This window comes from Pongo pygmaeus, chromosome X (assembly GCF_028885625.2).
Source record: "Pongo pygmaeus isolate AG05252 chromosome X, NHGRI_mPonPyg2-v2.0_pri, whole genome shotgun sequence".
NCBI classification, from domain to species: Eukaryota; Metazoa; Chordata; class Mammalia; order Primates; family Hominidae; genus Pongo; species Pongo pygmaeus.
The window spans coordinates 156,800,052-156,822,547 of record NC_072396.2 but is presented as its reverse complement, the minus strand read 5'-3'; the positions used below and the strand labels follow the sequence as shown (position 1 = coordinate 156,822,547).

General features: G+C 52.1%; 1 protein-coding gene across 8 annotated transcripts; it reads right to left on the bottom strand.

The window, feature by feature from the left end:
* Nucleotides 1–5,565: 5,565 nt before the first annotated feature.
* Nucleotides 5,566–17,178, bottom strand: MAGEA4 (MAGE family member A4). 8 transcript variants are annotated; one of them, XM_063660087.1, is made up of 5 exons: nt 15,695–15,824; nt 11,620–11,749; nt 8,109–8,214; nt 7,215–7,287; nt 5,566–7,139 (listed from the first exon to the last, which is right to left on the bottom strand). In XM_063660087.1, the coding sequence occupies exon 5, from the start codon at nt 7,072–7,074 to the stop codon at nt 6,124–6,126; it is 951 nt and encodes a 316-aa protein (XP_063516157.1). In that variant the 5' UTR covers nt 7,075–7,139; nt 7,215–7,287; nt 8,109–8,214; nt 11,620–11,749; nt 15,695–15,824; the 3' UTR covers nt 5,566–6,123. The 8 variants fall into 8 exon arrangements, with proteins under 8 accessions (XP_063516157.1, XP_054328732.1, XP_054328734.1 ...); XM_054472757.1 differs by lacking the exons at nt 11,620–11,749; nt 15,695–15,824 and adding an exon at nt 17,091–17,178 and having other exon boundaries at nt 5,574–7,139; XM_054472759.2 differs by lacking the exons at nt 11,620–11,749; nt 15,695–15,824 and adding an exon at nt 16,392–16,424 and having other exon boundaries at nt 5,574–7,139.
* Nucleotides 17,179–22,496: the final 5,318 nt, after the last annotated feature.

Genomic DNA, 22,496 nt, shown 5'->3' with positions numbered 1-22,496 from the left:
TATCTTTGTATATATGTATACATACACAAATATGTATATACACAAACGTATACACACATATATAGGAAACTTTCCCCATTTGGATTTCTGAAAGTGTTCTCTCTCCCTTTCAAGCCTCCTGTATGCTTCCTTCCTTTATTAAACTTTGTGTAACTTTGGTTACCAAATAAATGTGTTTGCAAGAAATGGAATGGCATCATGTAGCACGTAAGCTAGTATCTACACAATAATCGCTTGATTTTACCTAAGCCTATAGCCTCAAATTACTTCTCGTGATGCAGCCAACCTAATATCTAGTCTTGGCCCCAACCAGATAGACAGACCCCTTTCTCTACTGCCTACTTGACAGCACCACCCGGACAGGCTACAGTACCTCCCTGACTACATAGTGCACACGGACCTCATCTCCATACTCTTCCTCCCGCACCTAGGAACAGCATCACCTAGGCACAACCTCAGAAGTCAGATCAATAGCAATTCTCTCCATCAGTTCACAGTCCCTCACTTCCTAAAACGCTCACATGTCTTTCCACCTCACCATCTTCTCCACACCCCTCACGGAATGAATTAAGGGGCTTGCCACTTTCTTTTGTATTGTTGACTTGGTGTGTCCTCAGCATGTGTTCAATAAATGTTTGCTGGATGAACAAATGAATGAACGAATGAAATTACCAGGCAAGGCATCAATGAAATCACTGATTTAAATTTCAGAGCCTGCCCCCACCTAGGCCTCCTGCCTCCATGAAGAAACCTACACTTCCCTCACCTATGATCACTTGAGTTCAAAATTTCCATGGAAACTACCACTGAGAGGGTCACTGTGGATGCCTCCTCCCCAGGCCCAAACACCATCATGGAGATGAGGATGCTCCCAACAGGACGGTGCATGATGCTTCATGCATTGGACCCTGTACATCCCTGTCAGTTTAACAAGGGATTGTGCAGTCTCTACTGGGTTTCCATCCAACCTGCCCATGTCCACACCTTGGGCCAGCCCTCTACCCTAGACAGTGTCTGGAGGCAAAATAGACAAGCAGTCACAGCTTCAGGACACCTGCCCCTTGTGGTCCAAGAGCTCAGAAGACACAGGAAGCCATCTGAGACATGTTTACCACCTGGATCACTTTCACTGCACGTCCACACACAGTGCTTCATGTGCAGAGTCTGAGCAGATTAGTCCCACGGCACTCTTCCTCCAATTTTCCCTCCATGCAGCCACACTTCCACCTTCAACTGCATTCCTGGCCCATCTTGGTTTTCGGTCATCAGTCACCAACCCATTCACATAGCCCAGCTTCGGTGAAGGGTCCCCAGGGGATAAAACACCAGCCCCCAGCAGGCATGAAGACAGCTCCCAGCCCTGGAATGCTGGAGACGTTGCACAGGACCACTGGAATTGTCAAGAGAGGCAGCTTGCCCAGAAAGATGCAGGAAGCCAGCCATACGCTTCCTGACAGACGGAAGGAAATTCTGAGGGAGGGTGTGGTGTCCTGCACGCAGCTGATGCATTCAGCCGAAAGGCCTGCACATTCAGATCACAGGGCCCAGTCCAACTGGTGATGATGGTGCCCGATTTCCCAAATCTATTCCTGTTTGTTGTCCTGTTCTCCCTCTTCCCTTCCCACTTTTCTTCCTCAGGTTCCTGACCCCACTGGGCTGAACTCTGGATTCAGAGCACTGAATGCCAGCCTGCCTGGGGCTCTGTGGACTTGGTTTCGCATGTGGTCTCTCTCATAGACCCTGGCAATTGCTCTCCCCTGGATCCTCCCAATGACCCTCATGGGCTGAAGGTGTTCTCTCTGCTCCACTTCCCTGGCTCCTGTTGAGTCTGACCAAATCCTTCTCAAAGCAAAGTAGAATTGTCCTGTCTACATTTCAGAATTTTAAATAATCTGTGGTTTTTATTAGAATGTGAATTGGTACAGCATTTTTTGTAATGAAATTAAAAAGTATTTATAAAATGTTAAACTATTTACAACCTTTTCATTTTAACCCAATGTCCATGTTAATACATTTCTTATAAGAAAACATTCATGTTTGCTCAATAATTCATATTCAAAGATATTGATTTTATTCGGTTTATCATACAGCAAATGGTAAATAATGTGTTTACTAGGAAGAAAGAGTTTAATTAATTATGGTGCATGCCTACTTTAGAATTATAGAAAGTATTAAAAGAGAGATAGATGTATATATGTGCTGTTGTGGGAAGATTCCATATCCATTTTATGAAGGGACAAACACTAGTGGCAGATAAATATGTACATCATTATTCTCTTATATTAAATAAAAATAACATATTGTTATAGTTTATGTGTCAGTGAAGAGCCTAGAGTCAGCTTTAAAATAATACACACCAGACGGTTAATTGTGGGACCTCTGAGGAGGGGGCTAAACCGTGGAAGAGCTTTGCAAAGTTTAAAATTGTAAATTATCTACATTTCTATAATTTTTGCAATAAGAATATACAAACTATTACCTTTTAAATAAAAAATATTTACATGTAACAACAGAAATAGCAGCTGTGTCAGTTAAAGTACTGCTAGCTGATGCAACAGACAAACCCTGACATTTCAATGGCTTGACACAACAGAAGTTTATTTTATGCACACCTAAGTTCTGATGTGGCTTGGCAGAGGTTCTCCACATGACCTGGGGATCCATATGACTTCCATCTCGTGATTCCATCATCTCAAGCTGAAGCTGCCATGTTTGCCATCAAAAGGAGGGAGAAGGCATGGAAATGGCACATTGGCTCTCACATGCCTGGATGTGACAAACAACGCTTCTGCTCATGTTTCAGTGGCAAGGGGTCGTCACACTACTCTTCCTAACTGCAGGTGAACTGTGCTGTTCCTGAGTCAAGGAAAGAGAGGAAGTCAAGGTGTGGGTGAATACTATAGTCTCCCCAATAAACTGTTACAGAGTAAGTGCTCAATAAAAGGCAACTATTAATATTATAATTTGATGTTACACGATCCATCTCATTTCTAGGAGGAGCTTCTGAGAAGGTCAAATTTGCCTTGAAGTTCTCCAGATTGTTCAAGTGCCTAATATGTGACTGATGCTTTCAAATGTAGGATCACAACTGTCCAAGAATCTTGAAAGTCTCAGCAGGAAAGCCTCCCTTTGCAATGCCGTTTATTTTTTTAACTTTTATTTTAGGTTTGGGGGTACATGTGAAGGTTTGTCACATACATAAATAAGAGTCACAGGAGTTTGTTGTATATATTCTTTCATCATCTAGGTATTAAGCCCAGCACCCAATAGATATGTTTTCTGATCCTCTCCCTCCTGCCACCCTCCCTACCTCAAGTAGACTTCAGTGTCTGTTATTTCCTTCTTTGTGTTCGTAAGTTCTTCACATTTAGCTCCCTCTAAGTACGCCGAGAATATTTTCTTCCATTTGATTCCTGCCTAAAATCTTAATCTTTCAGTCTCTGCTACCCTCTACATGCCTGAACACCTGTTGGGGCAGTTAAGCAGACAAGAGGCCGTAGAAGGCTGCGTAATTATTCCTTTTTTATCAGAGCTGACATGTATTCCAAGGAATCATTTTTCACCTCCTGGGAGACTATAGGGATTTAGGAATTCAACCTCAGTATGTAGATGTTTGTTCCACTAGGATTTTCAAAGTTTTTCCCCACCTAATACTCATGAGGGAGGCTTTGGTTTTAAAGCATTCATCTGTGTATGTGTTCAGAGCTGGATTGCAAATAAAACACCCTGTTAAAGTCCGATTTCAAGTATCAAGGTGGTTCCAAACCCCTATTAACTTCGGGGTGACATGCCAAAAACTGATGGATAGTATGGCAAATCAGACTCTACTCAACCCATTTGGAAAACACTTGGAGACTGTGTTGAAGATAACCAGAGTGGTACCCAGTTGTCTAAAAGCCACTGTCCCTATGTGAATTTTATATCAGAAAGTTTGCTTATATCACATGGCTTCCTGGGTGAGAGTTGGGACAGCCAGACTTCTACTGTCCCAGAATGCTCCCTGTCAAGAGGCGAGCAAGTGATTTTGGGCTGGTCTGGGGGGACCAGTGACAAGGTGGTCAGCAGGGAAGGTTCCAGAGTCAGGACCACATGGAAGTGACCAGAGGAAATGCGCTGTAGTTCCAGAAAGTGCTGAGACTGGACAGAAATGCCCACACCTGGGCAGATTCAGCTCTGAAGGAACCCAGCGCAAACCAGCCCCAAATGGTGTTTGATTCTCATTGCCACCTTCTCCAAGCCTGCTTTTAGTAATGTTGGCCTCAAGGTTCTTTTGTCACCTGAGAGACATGGTGCAGTGCTGAGAAGAGAAATAAAGTACCAGTTGGGAGGTCAACCTCAGGCTGGGGGGAATGGGAACAGCATGGGCTCTAAATGAATTCAGAGCAGGGGTCTGGTTCCAGCCCTGTTCCTTACTAGCCACATGATCCTGGGGATACCCCGGAAACACTCTGTTATTATGTCCCAGTTCACAAGCCCTGTGAGCCTTGAATTCATCTGTAAGCAGATTTGATAAGCCCTGTCTAGTAAGACTGTTGGAGTATGTGCAATGTACGTGAAGCACCTGGCTCAGGGCCTGGAATTAAATTAGAAGTTTAAGGAATGGCAGATGGCTGTTATTTCTAATATTATTTGACCCCAGACCCTAGCATTCTGGGATTCTGTTGCTGCTGTTGATCAGAGAATATACAGCTCAATAGGGCATGGAATAATTAGCCAAAAAAGGAAGTTTCGTCCATAAAATTCAGTAAGAATTACCACTTAGAGAATGTGCCTCAAAATTTGAGTGTGTGCGAGTTTTCCCCAGCCAGATGCAGCCCAAAGCTCCTAGAATTTGAGTCAAAAACCAATTCTTTCCCTCGCTCCCAGCTGCTTTTCCATCCATACCACTATTTTCATTTTGTTACCACCCAAAATCTAGCCCCTGCTTACAACTGGTCAAATTGAACTTGAGATAACCTCATTAGAATGCCTTTTTAATAGTCAGTTCTGGTTCTCCCAGCCAGGTAAAAAAGCACCTGGCCAGTGGCTTCTGGGTCTCCCTTTTGGGAGAGACATACACTTATCTCACAGGAAACCCTTGCAAATAATGGGTGTCCATCACCTAGCTCATGCACTGCATTCAACAACACTGGGACAAAAGTGCAAGACACCTTCCATTCCTGCCACAGATAGAGGCTCCTCTCTGTTCATCCACTGTCAAAAAGGAACTGCTCAGAGCACTTTTCCAATCTGGGCTTTTCCCTCTGCCTCTGAGAATCTGGCCCTGGACCCACCAAGCTTCATTAGAATCAGATCCCTCAGAAGAAAATGCAGTTTCCCAAAGCCCAAAAGGCCCCACACAGGGAATTTACACTCGACCACTCTCACCTGGAGCCCCACACCCACACTCCGTACTTTTCCCCTACATCTTAGAGGACATCTTGTCACCTTAATTATATGACCGCAGCTCCTAGACTCTTAGTACCCTATCAGTAGGCGTGTGTCTGGCTTACCCTAGTATCTCCACTACTAATCCTGGGCCTTCTACAGAGCAGATGCTCAGCGCATAGAGAAGAAATGAGCCAGTTAACAGAAAGAATTATTTATTCAGATTTAACTTCTTTTACATTCACGAAGAAGCCAAGGAAATCCAGGTATGCATATATATTTTTTAAGTTTTACAGAATAGACTGAGGCATAAGGCAGGAATTAAGTATCTTTTAATTTCTTTACCTCACGTATTTAACGGTGAATTCACACTTCTAAACAAATACTCCACTGCTGTTATTATGTCCCAAATTCACAAAATAGAATGGATTTCCCAATCTGAATAAAAAACAAGACTCTTACTCCTAAACTATATCAACAGCAATATATGTAACTACGATTCATAAACTTGGATGCTGAAGTTCATTCAACCATCCATTAAAAGGAACATTTGAACAACTGTAAAAGGAAACAGAGATAAATCTCCAAGTCATCCAATAAAACAGAAACCCACTACTAAGAACGCTGACTACTTTCTTCAAACAGAGTGAAGAATGGGCCTCATGTTACACGAGGCAAGGGAAGCTGCTGCACAGGGCCGTTAGATGCACTGGCCCAGCCCTGCCCCTTCCCCATGGCCCTGGCTGCAACTCATGCTCAGACTCCCTCTTCCTCCTCTAACAAAGCTGCTTCACGCAGGGATGGGTAGGAAATGCGAACTCTTGCATTGACCCTGACCACATGCTCCAGGACTTTCACATAGCTGGTTTCAGCCAGAGCCCTCGGACCCCACAGGAACTCATAGCGTGCAGGATCACTGCCAGGTACCTGCCGGTACTCCAGGTAGTTTTCCTGCACCCAATCTTGGGTGAGCAGTTTCCTGGGCTCCCCAAAGACACTGTGCTCCCTCCCATCATACACTTCCATCACACTCAGCTCCTCCCAGATTTCCTCCTCAGAGGCGCTGTCGCCCTCCATTGCGATTGTGCCCAGGACGATTATCAGGAGGCCTGTCTTGGGAAAGATCTGATTATTACCCAGCAGGCCATCGTAGGAAAGGCCCAGGCAGGTGACAAGGGTGTAGGTGTTGCTGGTGGGGTCCACTTCCTTCACGTCAATGCCAAAGATCATCTTCAGGGACTCGGAGGCTTTGCCGAAGATCACAGGAAAGCAGCGCTTGTAATTTTTGATGACTCTCTCCAGCATTTCTGCCTTTGTGACCAGCTCCTTGGCTCGATACTTGAGGAGCAGAAAACGAACCAACTCATCCACCTTCTTACTGAGTGCTTCTCGGAACAAGGACTCTGCATCAGGCGAGGTGCTTGGCCCCTCCTCTTCTTGGCCGCCGGAACCCTCATTGGGTTGTCTCCAGCAAGTGAAGCTGACGGTAGTGGGTAAGGCAGACGCTCCCTGAGGACTCTGGGGAGGACCTGTTGACCCAGCAGCAGGCACTTCCTCCAGGGTGCCAGGGACCAGAGAGGAGGAGGAGACAGCAGCCTCCTGCTCCTCAGTAGTAGGAGCCTGCGCACCCACCAGACCCAGGGCCTCTTCTTGGGCCTCAACGCCTTCCTCAGGCTTGCAGTGCTGACTCTTCTGCTCAGAAGACATGATGACTCTGGTCAGGGCAGCAGGCGGGAGTGCAGGCAAAAGCTGGGCAATGGGGACCCACAGGCCTAGGGAGAGAGAGAGCATGTGAGAGGCCTCAGCTGAGGACAAAATCTTCGAGGCTCTAACAAAGGCTTACTTACAGATCTTCTCCTTGTTGCTCCTCTGTGGCCTCCAGGGAATCCTGTCCTCCGGGTTGGCCTGTCCCCTCAGAACCTGAAGGAGGAAGCGAGAGAGCACCTCAGGGTATAGCCGGCCAGCAGAGGTCGATTCTGCAGGACTGATGGTAGGGAGGTGAGGCCAGACTCTCTGGAGTCCCATGTGTCCTGTGGCAGGTGGGGCCCTTGGTGTGCATTCAGGGCGAACATTCACTGCTGGCACAGCCTATGCATCCTCTGTTCTGTAACCTGAGGACACTGTCTCAGAGCAAAGCCTCACTGCCTTGTTCCTAGAGCTCCTAGGAGAGGAATCCATGGGCCCTTAGGGTGCAGACTGTAAGCACAGCCCCGGTCCCTCAGTGCTATCAAGAGGGTAGGCTGGACTCTGTGAGGTCCCCACTCTCATGGAGTGGATGATCCTCACTGTGCTCACTCAGGGCCCTCACATTTCTCCAGGCAGGGCCTGGATCCCACTCTTTTGCTGGCCTGAGAAACTCAGATCAAGAGCTCACATGCCTGAGAGGAAACAGGACATAAGAAGCCCCACATCTGGCCACATGTGCCTAGGTCTTCCGAAGAACAACAGCAAAAAATGTCGAAATTCATTGGAACCCATGTGTCCTGGGTGAGGAGCCTGCTTGGTCCTCACCTCAACTCCTGGCAGAGCCTGGGACCCTCCCTCTACTGACCTGGGTACAGCACCCTCAGACCAAGGCCTCCCCCTCCGTGACACCAGTGATCCCAGGATAAGAGAGGGACCTCAGCAGACAGCCAAGCCCAAGCTCTCTGGGGTGACAACAGGAGCAGGGCTGATTTCTGTGGGGTCATCATCTGCGTTCTGGCCCTGTGGTACCCTCAATCCTCCCTCACATTCCTTACCAGGACTCTTGGCAGATCCTGGGACCACTGTGTCTGTAGACCAGATGGGGGTCCCTGTGGTGACCTGAGTCACCCTCTGAGAACAAGGTCCTCACCTCAATGAGATCTGGAATCAGAAATGAGAAGGAGCCACATCCTGTCACCCCTGTGTGGGGTGCCCAGGGCTGACCCCTTTCGTTCTGGGGTGAGGGTTCTGATGGCCTCCTGTGGGTTACTCATGTTTGCTCCTGACAGGGCCTGCCCTTCCTCAACCCCCAACCCCCTGAGACGAGGAGACATTGCCTCTTTACTCCAAGACCTCATCTCCCTGAAGGTTCCCCAACTTCCTGCCTGTGGTACAAGTGAGATTGGCACACAGGGCCATCCCTCTTCTGGTCCCCCCTGAGCTAAGAACAGGGGACAGCCAGACTCTGTGGGGTCCTGTCTTTCCGAGCCACAGGTATCCCGATTCCTCATGAAGTGTGGCACACCTTGGGTCCTGTAGATCCTGGGACTCCTCCCTCTGCTGACCTGAAGTACCACTCCTCAGACCATAGCCCTCTCTTCTCTGTGACCTCAAAGATGCAGGAAGTATGAGCTACAGGTGGCTACCTTGCCCAGGACCTCCCAGGGCCCAGATCTCCACTGATCTGGAATGCAAGGCCCCCTGAGTCCTCCCTCGTCTTCCTTTCCTTGATCCCGGAAGGGCTTGGAACCCACCCCTCTGATGACCTGAGTCGCCATCCCTTGGATTCTCGAGGCTAAAAGAGGAGGCATCTCATTCTCAGAGAGGGGTGGGGTGGGCTCCCTGCCTTGGGGTGCTGGGTCTCCTGAGGCCTTCCTCATCTCCCAGGAGGGCCAGGGTCCTCCCTCTGCTACCCTGAGGCTCTGCTCATGATACCAAACCCTTTCCCTCCTTCAGCCCTCGATGTGGATGTCAAGATCCGAGTGCCTGACCATTCCCAGGTCTTCCTGGGGTTGACTGCAGGGGAAACAATGGATTCTGCAGAACGAAGTTGGGGATGGGGCTGGGCATGTTGGAATACAGATGGGGTGGGGGTGTAGGGCCCTCAGTTCCCTCTCAAGGTCCCGACCCCGATGCCAGGCAGAGCCTGGGCCCTGCCTTGGGCACAACAAGCTCTTGACTCTAGAGTCCCCTGTAGTTTTAGTGGCAGTGGGAGCTGGGATGGCCTAGCCTGAGAAGTCTTCCCCCAGGTGGTCCAGGACTGGCAGCAGGAGCTGCGCTGGATTATTTGGGTTCCTCTATCTTGGGTGGGGCCTCCTCAGTCCTTCCTCAGAGTCTCACCTTGCCTTGCCACAGAGCTTGGGCCCGCTCCCCTCAGCCGATCTCAGTTGGCCCCTCAGGACTATGCCCTTGATTCTCTGACCCCCAAAACATCCCAGCACCAAGCCTGGGGTTTCCCTGGATTGATAGCAGAAGAGGAACTGGATTCTGCCTGGTGAGGGTGCAGGGCAAGGAATGGGAGATGGGGCAGCGAAATGGCAGCGGATTTGTGGGAGTGGGGGTTAGACTGGGATCTTGGGGGACCTCAGTTCCCTCTCAGGTTTCTGACTTTGATTCCAGGCAGGGCCTGGGCCATGCCCTCTCCTAACCAGCCCTTCCCTGATCACACCAAACTTTGACTCCAGAGTCCCCTGTGGATTAAACAAACGCGTTGCGAAGGGGGCGGAGATGGGGAGCAGCCCAGCCTGAGAAGTCAGCCTCGGCGGAGTAGTCCAGGGCTGGGACCCTCTATCAGGGATAGGGGTGTCCTGAATCCTCTCTCAGAGTCTCACTTTGCCTCCTCACAAAGCCTGGGCCACCTTCCCTCTGCCAATCTCAAGCCGCCCTTCAGACCCAGAACCTCACTTCCCTCTAACCCTTAAGGCACAAGTCAGTGACACCACATCTGGCCACCCAGGGCTTGCCTGGATTGAAAGCAGGGGTGGAACCGGATGTTGCACTGATGGGGATGAAGGTAGGGGTGGGGAAGGGGGGTATGAGACTAGTAGGAGGGTTGGGGAGAATAGGGGCACAGGTGGGGAATGGGGGTACAGAAGGGATAGGGAGTGCAGATGGGAATGGGAACGGGGTAGGGGATAGGAATGGGGGTGGGGGACACTCAGTCCTCTCCTAGGGTCCTGACATTGATGCCTGGCAGAGCCTACCCCCACCAGTCCTGCACTGATCACACCAAGCTCTGACTCCATAGTCCCCTGTGGCTTAAGCGGCAGTGGGGTGGTGGGCGTCCCAGACCTCAGACAGACGTCCGCCCACGAGTGGCCCAGGACTGGAAGCAGGAGGGGTGCTAGATTATTTGGGGTCGTCTATCTGGGGTGGAGAGGGCCTCCCGACTTCTCCCTCAGCTTCTCACTATGTCACCTCACAGAGCCTGGACCGGCTTTTCTCTGCCAATCCCAAGCTGCCTCTCAGACTGAGAAGCTAGCTTCTCTCCAACCCCCAATGCACAAGCCACTGGCATCACATCCAGGCACCTGGAGCTTCCCTGGGTTGAAAGCAGAAGCAGAACTCGATTCAGCCTGGCTGGGGGTAGTGCTGTTGGGGTGGGGGATGAGGACATAAGGGTAGTGGGGGTTTGGGGAGGATAGGGGTGCTAGTGGGGGATGGAGTGTAGATGGGGTTGGGAGTGTGGATGGGAATGGGGGTGGGGAACCCTCAGCCCTCTCTTACAGTCCTGAGGTTGATGCCTGGCAGAGCCTGCCCTCACCAGTCTTGCACTGATCACCCCAAGCTCTGACTTCAGAGTCCCCTGCGACTTCAGAGACAGTGGGGTGGTGGGCGCCCCAAACTCAGAAGTCCGCCCACGGGTGGCCCACGGCTGGCAGCAGGAGTGGTGCCGGATTATTTGGAGTCATCCATCTGGGGTGGGGGTCTCCTGAGTCCTCCCTCAGCGTCTCACCTTGACTCCTCACAGGGCCTGGCCCGCTTCCCTCCACCAATCCCAAGCTGCTGGTCAGACAGAGGAGCTCGCTTCTCTCTAATCCCCAATTTGCAAGTCAGTGGCATCATATTCGGCCACCTGGGGCTTTCTTGGGTTGAAAGCAAAAGCGCAACCCGATTCAGCATGGATGGTGGTGGGAGGGGTGAGGTCGGTGGAGGAGGCGGGTTTTTGGGGGTGGGACATGGCGGTATGACGGTGGTGGGGGGTTTGGGAGGATGGGGAGCTGGTGGACGATGGGAATGTGGATGGGTTTGTGAGTGCGAATGGGAATGGGGTTGGGGGATGGGAATGGGGTTGGGGGATGGGAATAGGGGTGCGGTAAGCTAAGCCAGCCTTTACGGTCCTGAGGTTGATGCCTGGCAGAGCCTGCCCTCACCAGTCTTGCACTGAATCACCCAAAGCTCTGACTCCAGAGTCCCCTGCGACTTCAGAGGCAGTGGGGTGGTGGGCGCCCCAGACTCAGAAGTCCGCCCACGGGTGGCCCACAGCTGGCAGCAGGAGTGGTGCGGGATTATCTGGCATCGTCTATCTGGAGTGGGGGCCTCCTGAGTCCTCTCTCAGCGTCTCACCTTGACTCCTCACAGGGCCCGGCCCGCTTCCCTTCGCCAATCCGAAGCTGCTGGTCAGACAGAGCAGCTCACTTCTCTCTAACCGCCAATGTGCAAGTCAGTGGCATCACATTCGAATACCTGCGGCTTTCTTGGGTTGAAAGTGGAAACAGAACCCGATTCAGCGTGCATGGGGGTGGGACGGGTGACGTCGGTGGGAGGGGAGAGGTCGGTGGAGGGGGTGGGTTTTTGGGGGTGGGTTGAAAGCAGAAGCGGAACCCCATTCAGCGTGGATGGGGGTGGGAAGGGTGAGGTTGGTGGAGGGACCCCGGTTTTTGGGGTGGGAGATGGCAGTATGACAGAGGTGGGGGGTCGAGGAGGATACGAGTGCTGGTGGGTGATGGGGGCGCGGATGGGTTTGGGAGTGCAAATGGTGATGGGAAAGGGGACGGGATGGAGGATGGGAATAGGGGTGGGGTACACTTAGCCCTCTCTTAGGGTCCTGAGGTTGATGCCTGGCAAAGCCTGCCCTCACTAGTCTTACACTAACCACCCTAAGCTCTGACTCCAGAGTCCCCTGCGACTTCAGAGGCAGTGTGGTGGTGGGCGCCCCAGGCTCAGAAGTCCGCCCACGGGTGGCCCACGGCTGCTAGCAGGAGTGGTGCGGGATTATTTGGGGTCCCCTATCTGGGGTGGGGGGGGCCTCCTGAGTCCTCCCTCAGCGTCTCACCTTGACTCCTCACAGGGCCTGGCACACTTCCCTCCGCCAATCCCAAGCTACTCGTCAGACAGAGCAGCTCGCTTCTCTCTAACCCCCAATGCGCAGGTCAGTGGCATCACATCCGGGCACCTGGGACTTTTTTGGGTTGCAAGCGGAAGCGGAAACCCGATTCGGCGTGAATGGGAGTGGGAGGGGGGAGGTCGGTGGAGGGGGCGGGTTTTTGGGGGTGGGTTGAAAGGGGAAGCGGAACCCGATTCAGCATGGCTGGGGGTGGGAGGAGTGAGGTTGGTGGAGGGGCCCCGGTTTTTGGGGTGGGAGATAGCAGTGTGAGAGAGGTGGGGGGTTGAGGAGGATACGAGTGCTGGTGGGGGGTTGAGGAGGATACGAGTGCTGGTGGGGGATGGGGGCGCGGATCGGTTTGGAGTGCAAATGGTAATGGGAAAGGGGACGTGAAGAAGGGTGGGGTACGCTTAGCCCTCTCTTAGCGTCCGGAGATTGATGCCTGGCAGAGCCTGCCCTCACTAGTCTTACACTAACCACCCCAAGCTCTGACTCCAGAGTCCCCTGCGACTTCAGAGGCAGTGAGGTGGTGGGCGCCCCAGACTCAGAATTCCACCCACGGGTGGCCCACGGCTGGTAGCAGGAGTGCTTCGGAATTATTTGGGGTCCTCTATCTGGGGTGGGGGACCTCCTGAGTCCTCCCTCAGCGTCTCACCTTGACTCCTCACAGGGTCTGGCCTGCTTCCCTCCACCAATCCCAAGCTGCTCGTCAGACAGAGCAGCTCGCTTCTCTCTAACCCCCAATGCGCAAGTCAGGGGCATCACATCTGGGCACCTGGGACTTTCTTGGGTTGAAAGCGAAAGCGGAAACCCGATTCGGCGTGGATGGGTGTAGGAGGGGGGAGGTTGATGGAGGGGGCGGGTTATTGGGGGTGGATTGAAAGGGGAAGCGGAACCCGATTCAGCATGGCTGGGGGTGGGAGGGGTGAGGTTGGTGGAGGGGCCCGGGTTTTTGGGGTGGGAGATGGCGGTGTGAGAGAGGTGGGGGGTTGAGGAGGATAGGAGTGCTGGTGGGGGATGGGGGTGCGGATGGGTTTGGGAGTGCAAATGATAATGGGAAAGGGGACGGGGTGGGGGATGGGAATAGGGCTGGGGTACGCTTAGCCCTCTCTTAGGGTCCTGAGATTGATGCCTGGCAGAGTCTGCCCTCACTAGTCTTACACTAACCACCCCAAGCTCTGACTGCAGAGTCCCCTGCGACTTCAGAGGCAGTGAGGTGGTGGGCGCCCCAGGCTCAGAAGTCCGCCCATGGGTGGCCCACGGCTGCTAGCAGGAGTGGTGCGGGATTATTTGGGGTCCCCTATCTGGGATGGGGGGGGGGCTCCTGAGTCCTCCCTCAGCGTCTCACCTTGACTCCTCACAGAGCCTGGCACACTTCCCTCCGCCAATCCCAAGCTGCTCGTCAGACAGAGCAGCTCGCTTCTCTGTAACCCCGAATGCGCAGGTCAGTGGCATCACATCCGGGCACCTGGGACTTTTTTGGGTTGCAAGCGGAAGCGGAAACCCGATTCGGCGTGGATGGGGGTGGGAGGGGGGAGGTTGGTGGAGGGGCCCCAGTTTTTGGGGTGGGAGACAGCGGTGTGAGAGAGGTGGGGGGTTGAGGAGGATATGAGAGCTGGTGGGGGATGGGGGCGCGGATGGGTTTGGGAGTGCAAATGATACTGGGAAAGGGGAAGGGGTGGGGGATGGGAATAGGGCTGGGGTACACTTAGCCCTCTCTTAGGGTCCTGAGATTAATGCCTGGCCCAGCCTGCCCTCACTAGTCTTACACTAACCACCCCAAGCTCTGACTCCAGAGTCCCCTGCGACTTCAGAGGCAGTTGAGGTGGTGGGCGCCCCAGACTCAGAATTCCGCCCACGGGTGGCCCACGGCTGCTAGCAGGAGTGGTGCGGGATTACTTTGGGTCCCCTATCTGGGGTGGGGGACCTCCTGAGTCCTCCCTCAGCGTCTCACCTTGACTCCTCACAGGGCCTGGCCCGCTTCCCTCCGCCAATCCCAAGCTGCTGGTCAGAGCAGCTCGCTTCTCTCTAACCCTCAATGCGCAAGTCAGTGGCATCACATCCGGGCACCTGGGACTTTCTTGGATTGAAAGCGGAAGCGGAAACCCTATTCGGCGTGGAAGGGGGTGGGAGGGGGGAGGTCCGTGGAGGGGGCGGGTTTTTGGGGGTGGGTTGAAAGCGGAAGCGGAACCCGATTCAGCATGGCTGGGGGTGGGAGGAGTGAGGTTGGTGGAGGGGCCCTGGTTTTTGGGGTGGGAGATGGCGGTGTGAGAGAGGTGGGGGGTTGAGGAGGATAGGAGTGCTGGTGGGGGATGGGGGTGCGGATGGGTTTGGGAGTGCAAATGATAATGGGAAAGGGGACGGGGTGGGGGATGGGACTAGAGCTGGGGTAGGCTTAGCCCTCTCTTAGGGTCCTGAGATTGATGCCTGGCACAGCCTGCCCTCACTAGTCCTACACTAACCACCCCAAGCTCTGACTCCAGAGTCCCCTGCGACTTCAGAGGCAGTGAGGTGGTGGGCGCCCCAGACTCAGAAGTCTGCCCACGGGTAGCCCACGGCTGGCAGCAGGAGTGGTGCCGGATTATTTGGGGTCCTCTATCTGGGGTGGGGGCCTCCTGAGTCCTCCCTCAGCGTCTCACCTTGACTCCTCACAGGGCCTGGCCCGCTTCCCTCCACCAATCCCAAGCTGCTCGTCAGAAAGAGCAGCTCGCTTCTCTCCAACTCCCAATGCGCAAGTCAGTGGCATCACATCCGGGCACCTGGGACTTTCTTGGGTTGAAAGCGGAAGCGGAAACCCGATTCGGCGTGGATGGGGGTGGGAGGTCGGTGGAGGGGGTGGGTTTTTGGGGGTGGGTTGAAAGCGGAAGCGGAAGCGGAACCCGATTCAGCATGGCTGGGGGTGGGAGGGGTGAGGTTGGTGGAGGGGCCCCGGTTTTTGGGGTGGGAGATGGCGGTGTGAGAGAGGTGGGGGGTTGAGGAGGATACGAGTGCTGGTGGGGGATGGGGGCGCGGATCGGTTTGGGAGTGCAAATGATAATGGGGAAGGGGACGGGAAGAGGGGTGGGGTACGCTTAGCCCTCTCTTAGCGTCCGGAGATTGATGCCTGGCAGAGCCTGCCCTCATTAGTCTTACACTAACCACCCCAAGCTCTGACTACAGAGTCACCTGGGACTTCAGACGCAGTGAGGTGGTGGGCGCCCCAGACTCAGAAGTCCGCCCACGGGTGGCCCAAGACTGGTATCAGGAGTGGTGCGGGATTATTTGGGGTCCTCTATCTGGGGTGGGGGCCTCCTGAGTCCTCCCTCAGCGTCTCACCTTGACTCCTCACAGGGCCTGGCCCGCTTCCCTCCACCAATCCCAAGCTGCTCGTCAGACGGAGCAGCTCGCTTCTCTCTAACCCCCAATGCGCAAGTCAGTGGCATCACATCCGGGCACCTGGGACTTTCTTGGGTTGCAAGCGGAAGCGGAAACCCGATTCGGCGTGGATGGGGGTGGGAGGGGGGCGGTGGGGGGAGGTCGGTGGAGGGGGCGGGTTATTGGGGGTGGATTGAAAGGGGAAGCGGAACCCGATTCAGCATGGCTGGGGGTGGGAGGGGTGAGGTTGGTGGAGGGGCCCGGGTTTTTGGGGTGGGAGATGGCGGTGTGAGAGGTGTGGGGTTGAGGAGGATAGTAGTGCTGGTGGGGGATGGGGGCGCGGATGGGTTTGGGAGTGCAAATGGTAATGGGAAAGGGGATGGGGTGGGGGATGGGAATAGGGCTGGGGCACGCTTAGCCCTCTCTTAGGGTCCTGAGATTGATGCCTGGCACAGCCTGCCCTCACTAGTCTTACACTAACCACCTCAAGCTCTGATTCCAGAGTCCCCTGCGACTCCAGAGGCAGTGAGGTGGTGGGCGCCCCAGACTCAGAATTCCGCCCACGGGTGGCCCACGGCTGCTAGCAGGAGTGGTGCGGGATTACTTGGGGTCCTCTATCTGGGGTGGGGGCCTCCTGAGTCCTCCCTCAGCGTCTCACCTTGACTCCTCACAGGGCCTGGCCCGCCTCTCTCCACCAATCCCAAGCTGCTCGTCAGACGGAGCAGCTCGCTTCTCTCTAACCCCCAATGCGCAAGTCAGTGGCATCACATCCGGGCACCTGGGACTTTCTTGGGTTGCAAGCGGAAGCGGAAACCCGATTCGGCGTGGATGGGGGTGGGAGGGGGGCGGTGGGGGGAGGTCGGTGGAGGGGGCGGGTTATTGGGGGTGGATTGAAAGGGGAAGCGGAACCCGATTCAGCATGGCTGGGGGTGGGAGGGGTGAGGTTGGTGGAGGGGCCCGGGTTTTTGGGGTGGGAGATGGCGGTGTGAGAGAGGTGGGGGGTTGAGGAGGATAGTAGTGCTGGTGGGGGATGGGGGCGCGGATGGGTTTGAGAGTGCAAATGGTAATGGGAAAGGGGACGGGGTTGGGGATGGGAATAGGGCTGGGGCACACTTAGCCCTCTCTTAGGGTCCTGAGATTGATGCCTGGCACAGCCTGCCCTCACTAGTCTTACACTAACCACCCCAAGCTCTGATTCCAGAGTCCCCTGCGACTCCAGAGGCAGTGAGGTGGTGGGCGCCCCAGACTCAGAATTCCGCCCACGGGTGGCCCACGGCTGCTAGCAGGAGTGGTGCGGGATTACTTGGGGTCCTCTATCTGGGGTGGGGGCCTCCTGAGTCCTCCCTCAGCGTCTCACCTTGACTCCTCACAGGGCCTGGCCCGCTTCCCTCCGCCAATCCCAAGCTGCTGGTCAGACACAGCAGCTCACTTCTTTCTAACTCCTAATGTGCAAGTCAGTGGCATCACATCCGGGCACCTGGTGCTTTCTTGGGTTGAAAGCGGAAGCAGAACCCGATTCAGCGTGGATGGGGGTGGGAGGGGCGAGGTCGGTGGGAGGGGCGAGGTCGGTGGGAGGGGCGAGGTCGGTGGAGGGGGCGGGTTTTGGGGGGTGGGAGATGGCGGTATGAGGGTCGTGGGGGGTTTGGGAGTATGGGAAGCTGGTGGAGGATGGGAGTGTGGTTGGGTTTGTGAGTGTGAATGGGAATGGGAGTGGGGTAGGAGAATGGAATGGGGTTGGGGGATGGGAATAGGGGTGTGGTAATGATCAGCTGGCTTTTACGGGCCTGAGGTTGATACCTGGCAGAGCCTGCTCTCACCAGTCTTGCACTGATCACCCCAATCTCTGACTCCAGAGTCCCCTGCGACTTCAGAGGCAGTGGGGTGGAGGGCGCCCCAGACTCAGAAGTCCACCCAAGGGCGGCCCAGGGCTGGCAGCAAGAGTGGTGCAGGATTATTTGGCATCGTCTATCTGTGGTGGGGGCCTCCTGAGTCCTCCCTCAGCGTCTCCCCTTGACTCCTCACACAGCCTGGCCCGCTTCCCTCCGCCAATCCCAAGCTGCTGGTCAGACAGAGGAGTTTGCTTCTCTCTAACCCCCAATTCTCAAGTCAGTGGCATCACATCCGGGCACCTGTGGCTTTCTTGTGTTGAAAGCGGAAGCGCAACCCAATTCAGTGTGGATGGGGGTGGGAGGGGTGAGCTCGGTGGCGGGGGCAGGTTTTTGGGGGTGGGAGATGGCGATATGAGGGTGGTGGGGTGTTTGGGAGGATGGGGAGCTGGTGGAGGATGGGAGTGTGGATGGGTTTGTGAGTGGGAATGGGAAGGTGGTAGGGGATGGGAATGGGGTTGCGGGATGGGAATAGGGGTGTGGTACGCTCAGCTGGCTTTTAGGGTCCTGAGGTTGATGCCTGGCAGAGCCTGCCCCCACCAGTCTTGTACTGATCACCCCACGCTCTGACTTCAGAGTCCCCTGAGGCTTAAGTGGCAGTGGGGTGGTGGCCCCCCCCCCCCAGACAGAAGTCTTCCCAGGAGTGGCCCGGGGCTGGCAGCAGGGGTGGTGTTGGAGTTTTCGTGGTCGTCTATGTGGGGTGGGGGTCCTCCTGGGTCCTCCCTCAGCATCTCACCTTGCCTCCTTATAGAGCCTGGGCAGGCTTCTCTCCACCAATCTCAAGCTCCGAGTCAGACGCAGAAGCTCGCTTCTCTCTAACCCCCAGTGCGCAATTCAGTGGCATCACATCCAGGCAGCTGGGGCTTTCCTTGGTTGAAAGCGGGGGTGGAGCCGGGGATCCTGCCTGGATGGGGGTATGGGTGTTGGGGGGTGGGGGTGCAGGTGTGGGGTGGGGGATGAGGGTGCGGGGGTTGAATTGGGGATGGGGGTATGAGGGTGGCGCGGGGTTGGGGATGATGGGGTGCTGGTAGGGGATGAGGGTGTGGATTGGGTTAGGAGTGTGGAAGGGAATGGGAATGGGGTGGGGGATAGGCGTGGGGGTGGGGAACCCTCAGCTCTCTCTTAGGGTCCTGACTTTGATGCCTGGCACAGCGTGCCCCCACCTTGCCTCCTCACAGAGCTTGCACCTGCTTCCCTCCGTGGATCTTGAGTTGCTGGTCAGACTGACAGCCTCGCTTCTCTCTGACCCACAATGCACAAGTCAGAGATGTCACATCCGGGCCACCTGGGTTGACAGCAGGGCGGAACCGGATTCGGCCAGGGTGGGAGTTGGGGTGGAGGAGGAGGCGAGAGGTCCTGGGGTTAGGGGTTGAGGTAGGCGTGCCCCTCAGTCCTCCCTTGATTCCTGGCATAGCCTGGACCCCTGTTCTCTGCGGATGGTGTCTGCTCCCCTCAGACCAATGTTCTGACTCCGAGTCCCCTGAGGTCACAGTGCGGGGAGAGGTGTCCTTGGGCGACAAAGCTGCTGGGGTCTTCCAAGGCTGACAGGAGGGACTAAACTGGATTCTGTGGCTCCTCTTTGTGCGGGGGTGGACCCTCAGTCTTCACTCAGGAGGGTCCTCTTCCTGGGTCCTGGCTCTTTGTTGAAGTGATGGGTTGGAGATGCTCTGTTTCTCTCACCTCTGAGCGTTTGCCCAGCTGTACCCCTTGCAGAAAATGGCTGCGGGTACCAGGTGAGGTGTTCCCTGGGTGGCTGCAGCACCCGTTATTGTAGTGACCTCTGTGAGAAGATGCACGCCTTCCCACAGGGGCTCCTCCCCAGCCAGAGCTGGACTTTGGAAACCTTTTTTCCTCAAAGAAATATATTTTACATATCTTCCAAGGATATATGTAGGTAGCAACATATATATTTATTTCTATGAAAGAATACCTACCCTTATTTTGGATGACTCACTCTGATACCCTATTCAACTTCTATTCCATTGTTTATGTTCTGTTAAAATAATTCTTTTCGAGACCAGCCTGGCCAACAGGGTGAAACACTGTCTTCACTAAAAATACAAAAAAATTAAAAAATTAGCTGGGTGTGGTGGTGGGCGCCTGTAATCCCAGCTACTTGGGAGGCTGAGGCAGGAGAATCGCTTGAACCTGGTAGGCAGAGGTTGCAGTGAGCCAAGATCGAATCATTGCACTGCAGCCCCGGCGACAGTCTCAAAACAATAATAACAATAATAATTCCAATCCTCACCCACTAAGTTGGTTTCAGGTTGTAATTAGCAGATCTCCGGAACCATACTGCCTTAACCAACCCAATTTTCCTGCTGTCATGCTATTACCCTAGGGTTACTGGAATCGTGTTTTGAGGTGCTGCCTCAGATTGTGCAGTGTGGTGAGGTGGAAATTTTAAAATGTTCATCCTATTCATTCTGTCATCTGACGTCTAGGCAGGCTATAGACTTCAACATCCCTGCAGCCAACCCCCCTCCAACTGACACCGCTCCAAACATAAGTACCAGTTCAACACAGCCCTCAGTCTCACCCAGGACTTTCTGCGTTTTGTTGCTTAGATTTTGTTGCTGATATTGTTGTTTTTTCTTTCTTTCTTTTTCTCTTCTATAATTTTCCAGAGTTGATTTGGGAACCAGAGAACAGCAGCCTAAGTTTGACTGTAATTTTGGCAGCTACAGGTAAGACACTAAATTGTAAATAATTTAAGCAGAATTGACATTTTTACAATGTTCTGCTCCTGATCAATGAATATGTTATGCTCCTTTACTTATTTCAAACTCCTTTTACTGAATCTATCAGTATACTTTGATAGTTTCCTCTAGAAAGACCTTAAACATTTTTCTTAGGCTTCTTTTTTGGTAATTCTTGGATTTTGTTGCTATTGCAAATGGCATATTTTCTATTAATTGTTCTAATTAATGGAAATTAATTAACTCTAATAGTTATTGCTATTGTGTGGCAGAGAGTTTGATTTTGCTATAGTAATCTGTTGTACACCTCATTCTGAAAACCCATTGACTTGAATATTCCACATGCCTTTTTCTTTGAATTTTCAAGAATGATAAGGGTATTATCACTAAACATTATGTATTTTTCCTATATTCACGCCCCTTATTTATTATGATACTTATAGCTCTGACTTTGTGTCTCAATGATGATTTAAAACGTGGAGATAATAGCCTACATCTACTTCTTGTTCCTGCCTTTAATGATAATTTTTTGAACTTTTCAAATTTGTTTGCTATTGATTTTAGGAAATGTATGCTCTCTTTCAATATAGGTTAACTAAATATTTTTACCATGAACTCATATTGAATTTCTTCCAAAAGCTTTTTCTGTACCCATTGATGTGATACATTTTTTCTCCTCTATTTTGTATGTAAAAAATTACAATGAAACTTTTTTTTCTAATGTTAAATCATATTTTCTTTCCTTGGGCAGAGCTTGTTTGTTTATTTAATATTCTACTAATTTACATAAGATATTTGCTGCTATGTAAGAGAGCTTGTTTTTGTGTTTTTTCCATCGGGAGTTGGGGGTGGTCCTCATCTGATTTTTGAATCCAGGAGGGTTAATCTGGGAGATTGAATTGAAGAATTGTCTATATTTTGCGTGCTTTGAAGAGTTGAGATAAGATGATGGTTAGTTTTCCTTGATCATTTGGTGGAATCAGCCTCCAAAACTGACTAACCTGGGACGTTTGAGGGTGGCTTGAGCTTTGAATATTGTATAGTTTCAGTTTGTGTTGTTTAATTGAAGTTTTCTTTTTGGATCAATTTGGTCATTTATTTATTTTATTTCTACAAAATAGTTTCATTTAGGATTTAATTTTTAATGGCATGATATTTATGATAAAAAACGTTTTTTTATCAGGGAAGCCTCACACATATAGAATAATAGAGAGACTAACATAATGAACCCAGCATACCTGACACTCAGCATCAACAACCTTAAATACACGGCAAATCTGGTTCCAGTTAGACACTCACCTACCTGCATCTCAGCTGCTGGAATAATGTGGATCAAATCAAAGACAGCATACCATTTCATCTTGAAATAATTCAATATTCATTTTTAAAAGGCAAGGAGATTGTACCCAGCTGTACCCCTCTCAGAGAATGGCTGCAGGTACCAGGTGAGGTGTTCCCTGGGTGGCTGCAGCACCCGTGATTGTAGTGACCTCTGGGTCACAATCACTACAAATAAAAACCCAATACAATTCTCATTTCTAAAAAAATAAATAAATGATTCTGAAATGTTCAACTGTTTTATGCACTTATCTAGAAGACTTATACTTTATAAAAATTTGTTTATTTGGATGAGTACCCAAAAATAGTATTACATACTGATTTTTTGTAATTAAATCTTCTCTCACCTGTAGGTCCCCTCCACATGATCTGTTTTCTTGCCATTGCTTCGTTGTTGTTGGAAAGAAATATATCTTATGTTCTTTCCAGTTTTCCATAGTTTGGATTTGCAACACTGTGATGTCCTTTATCATATTCTCTAGCCCTTAATTTCTAGGGCTACAAAATGGCCCAGACTCATCAGGTTTATGCCCTGCTCCAGTCGTAAATAAGCCATTTCTCCAAATATCTGGTTCCTTTTAATGGGAAATGGTTCTAGAAATCTACTTCTGGGTGCTAGGTGTGCTCATTGCTACTTTTGCTTTTGATGTTTAAAAGCTCTTTAACAAACAAAGTTATGTAAATTTTCTCTCATGTTTTCTTATAGAAGTTGTATAGTTTTTGCATTTTGCATTAGGTCTATGATGTATTTTGAGTTAATTTCATGAAATACCTAAGGATTTGTCTAGGTTATTATTATTATTTTTGTTTAGATACCCAGTTGTTCATGTACCTTTTGTT

What these genes read in the sequence shown, in the direction of transcription:
- MAGEA4 (XM_054472757.1), bottom strand. Translation starts at nt 7,074, where the DNA reads ATGTCTTCTGAGCAGAAGAGTCAGCACTGCAAGCCTGAGGAAGGCGTT.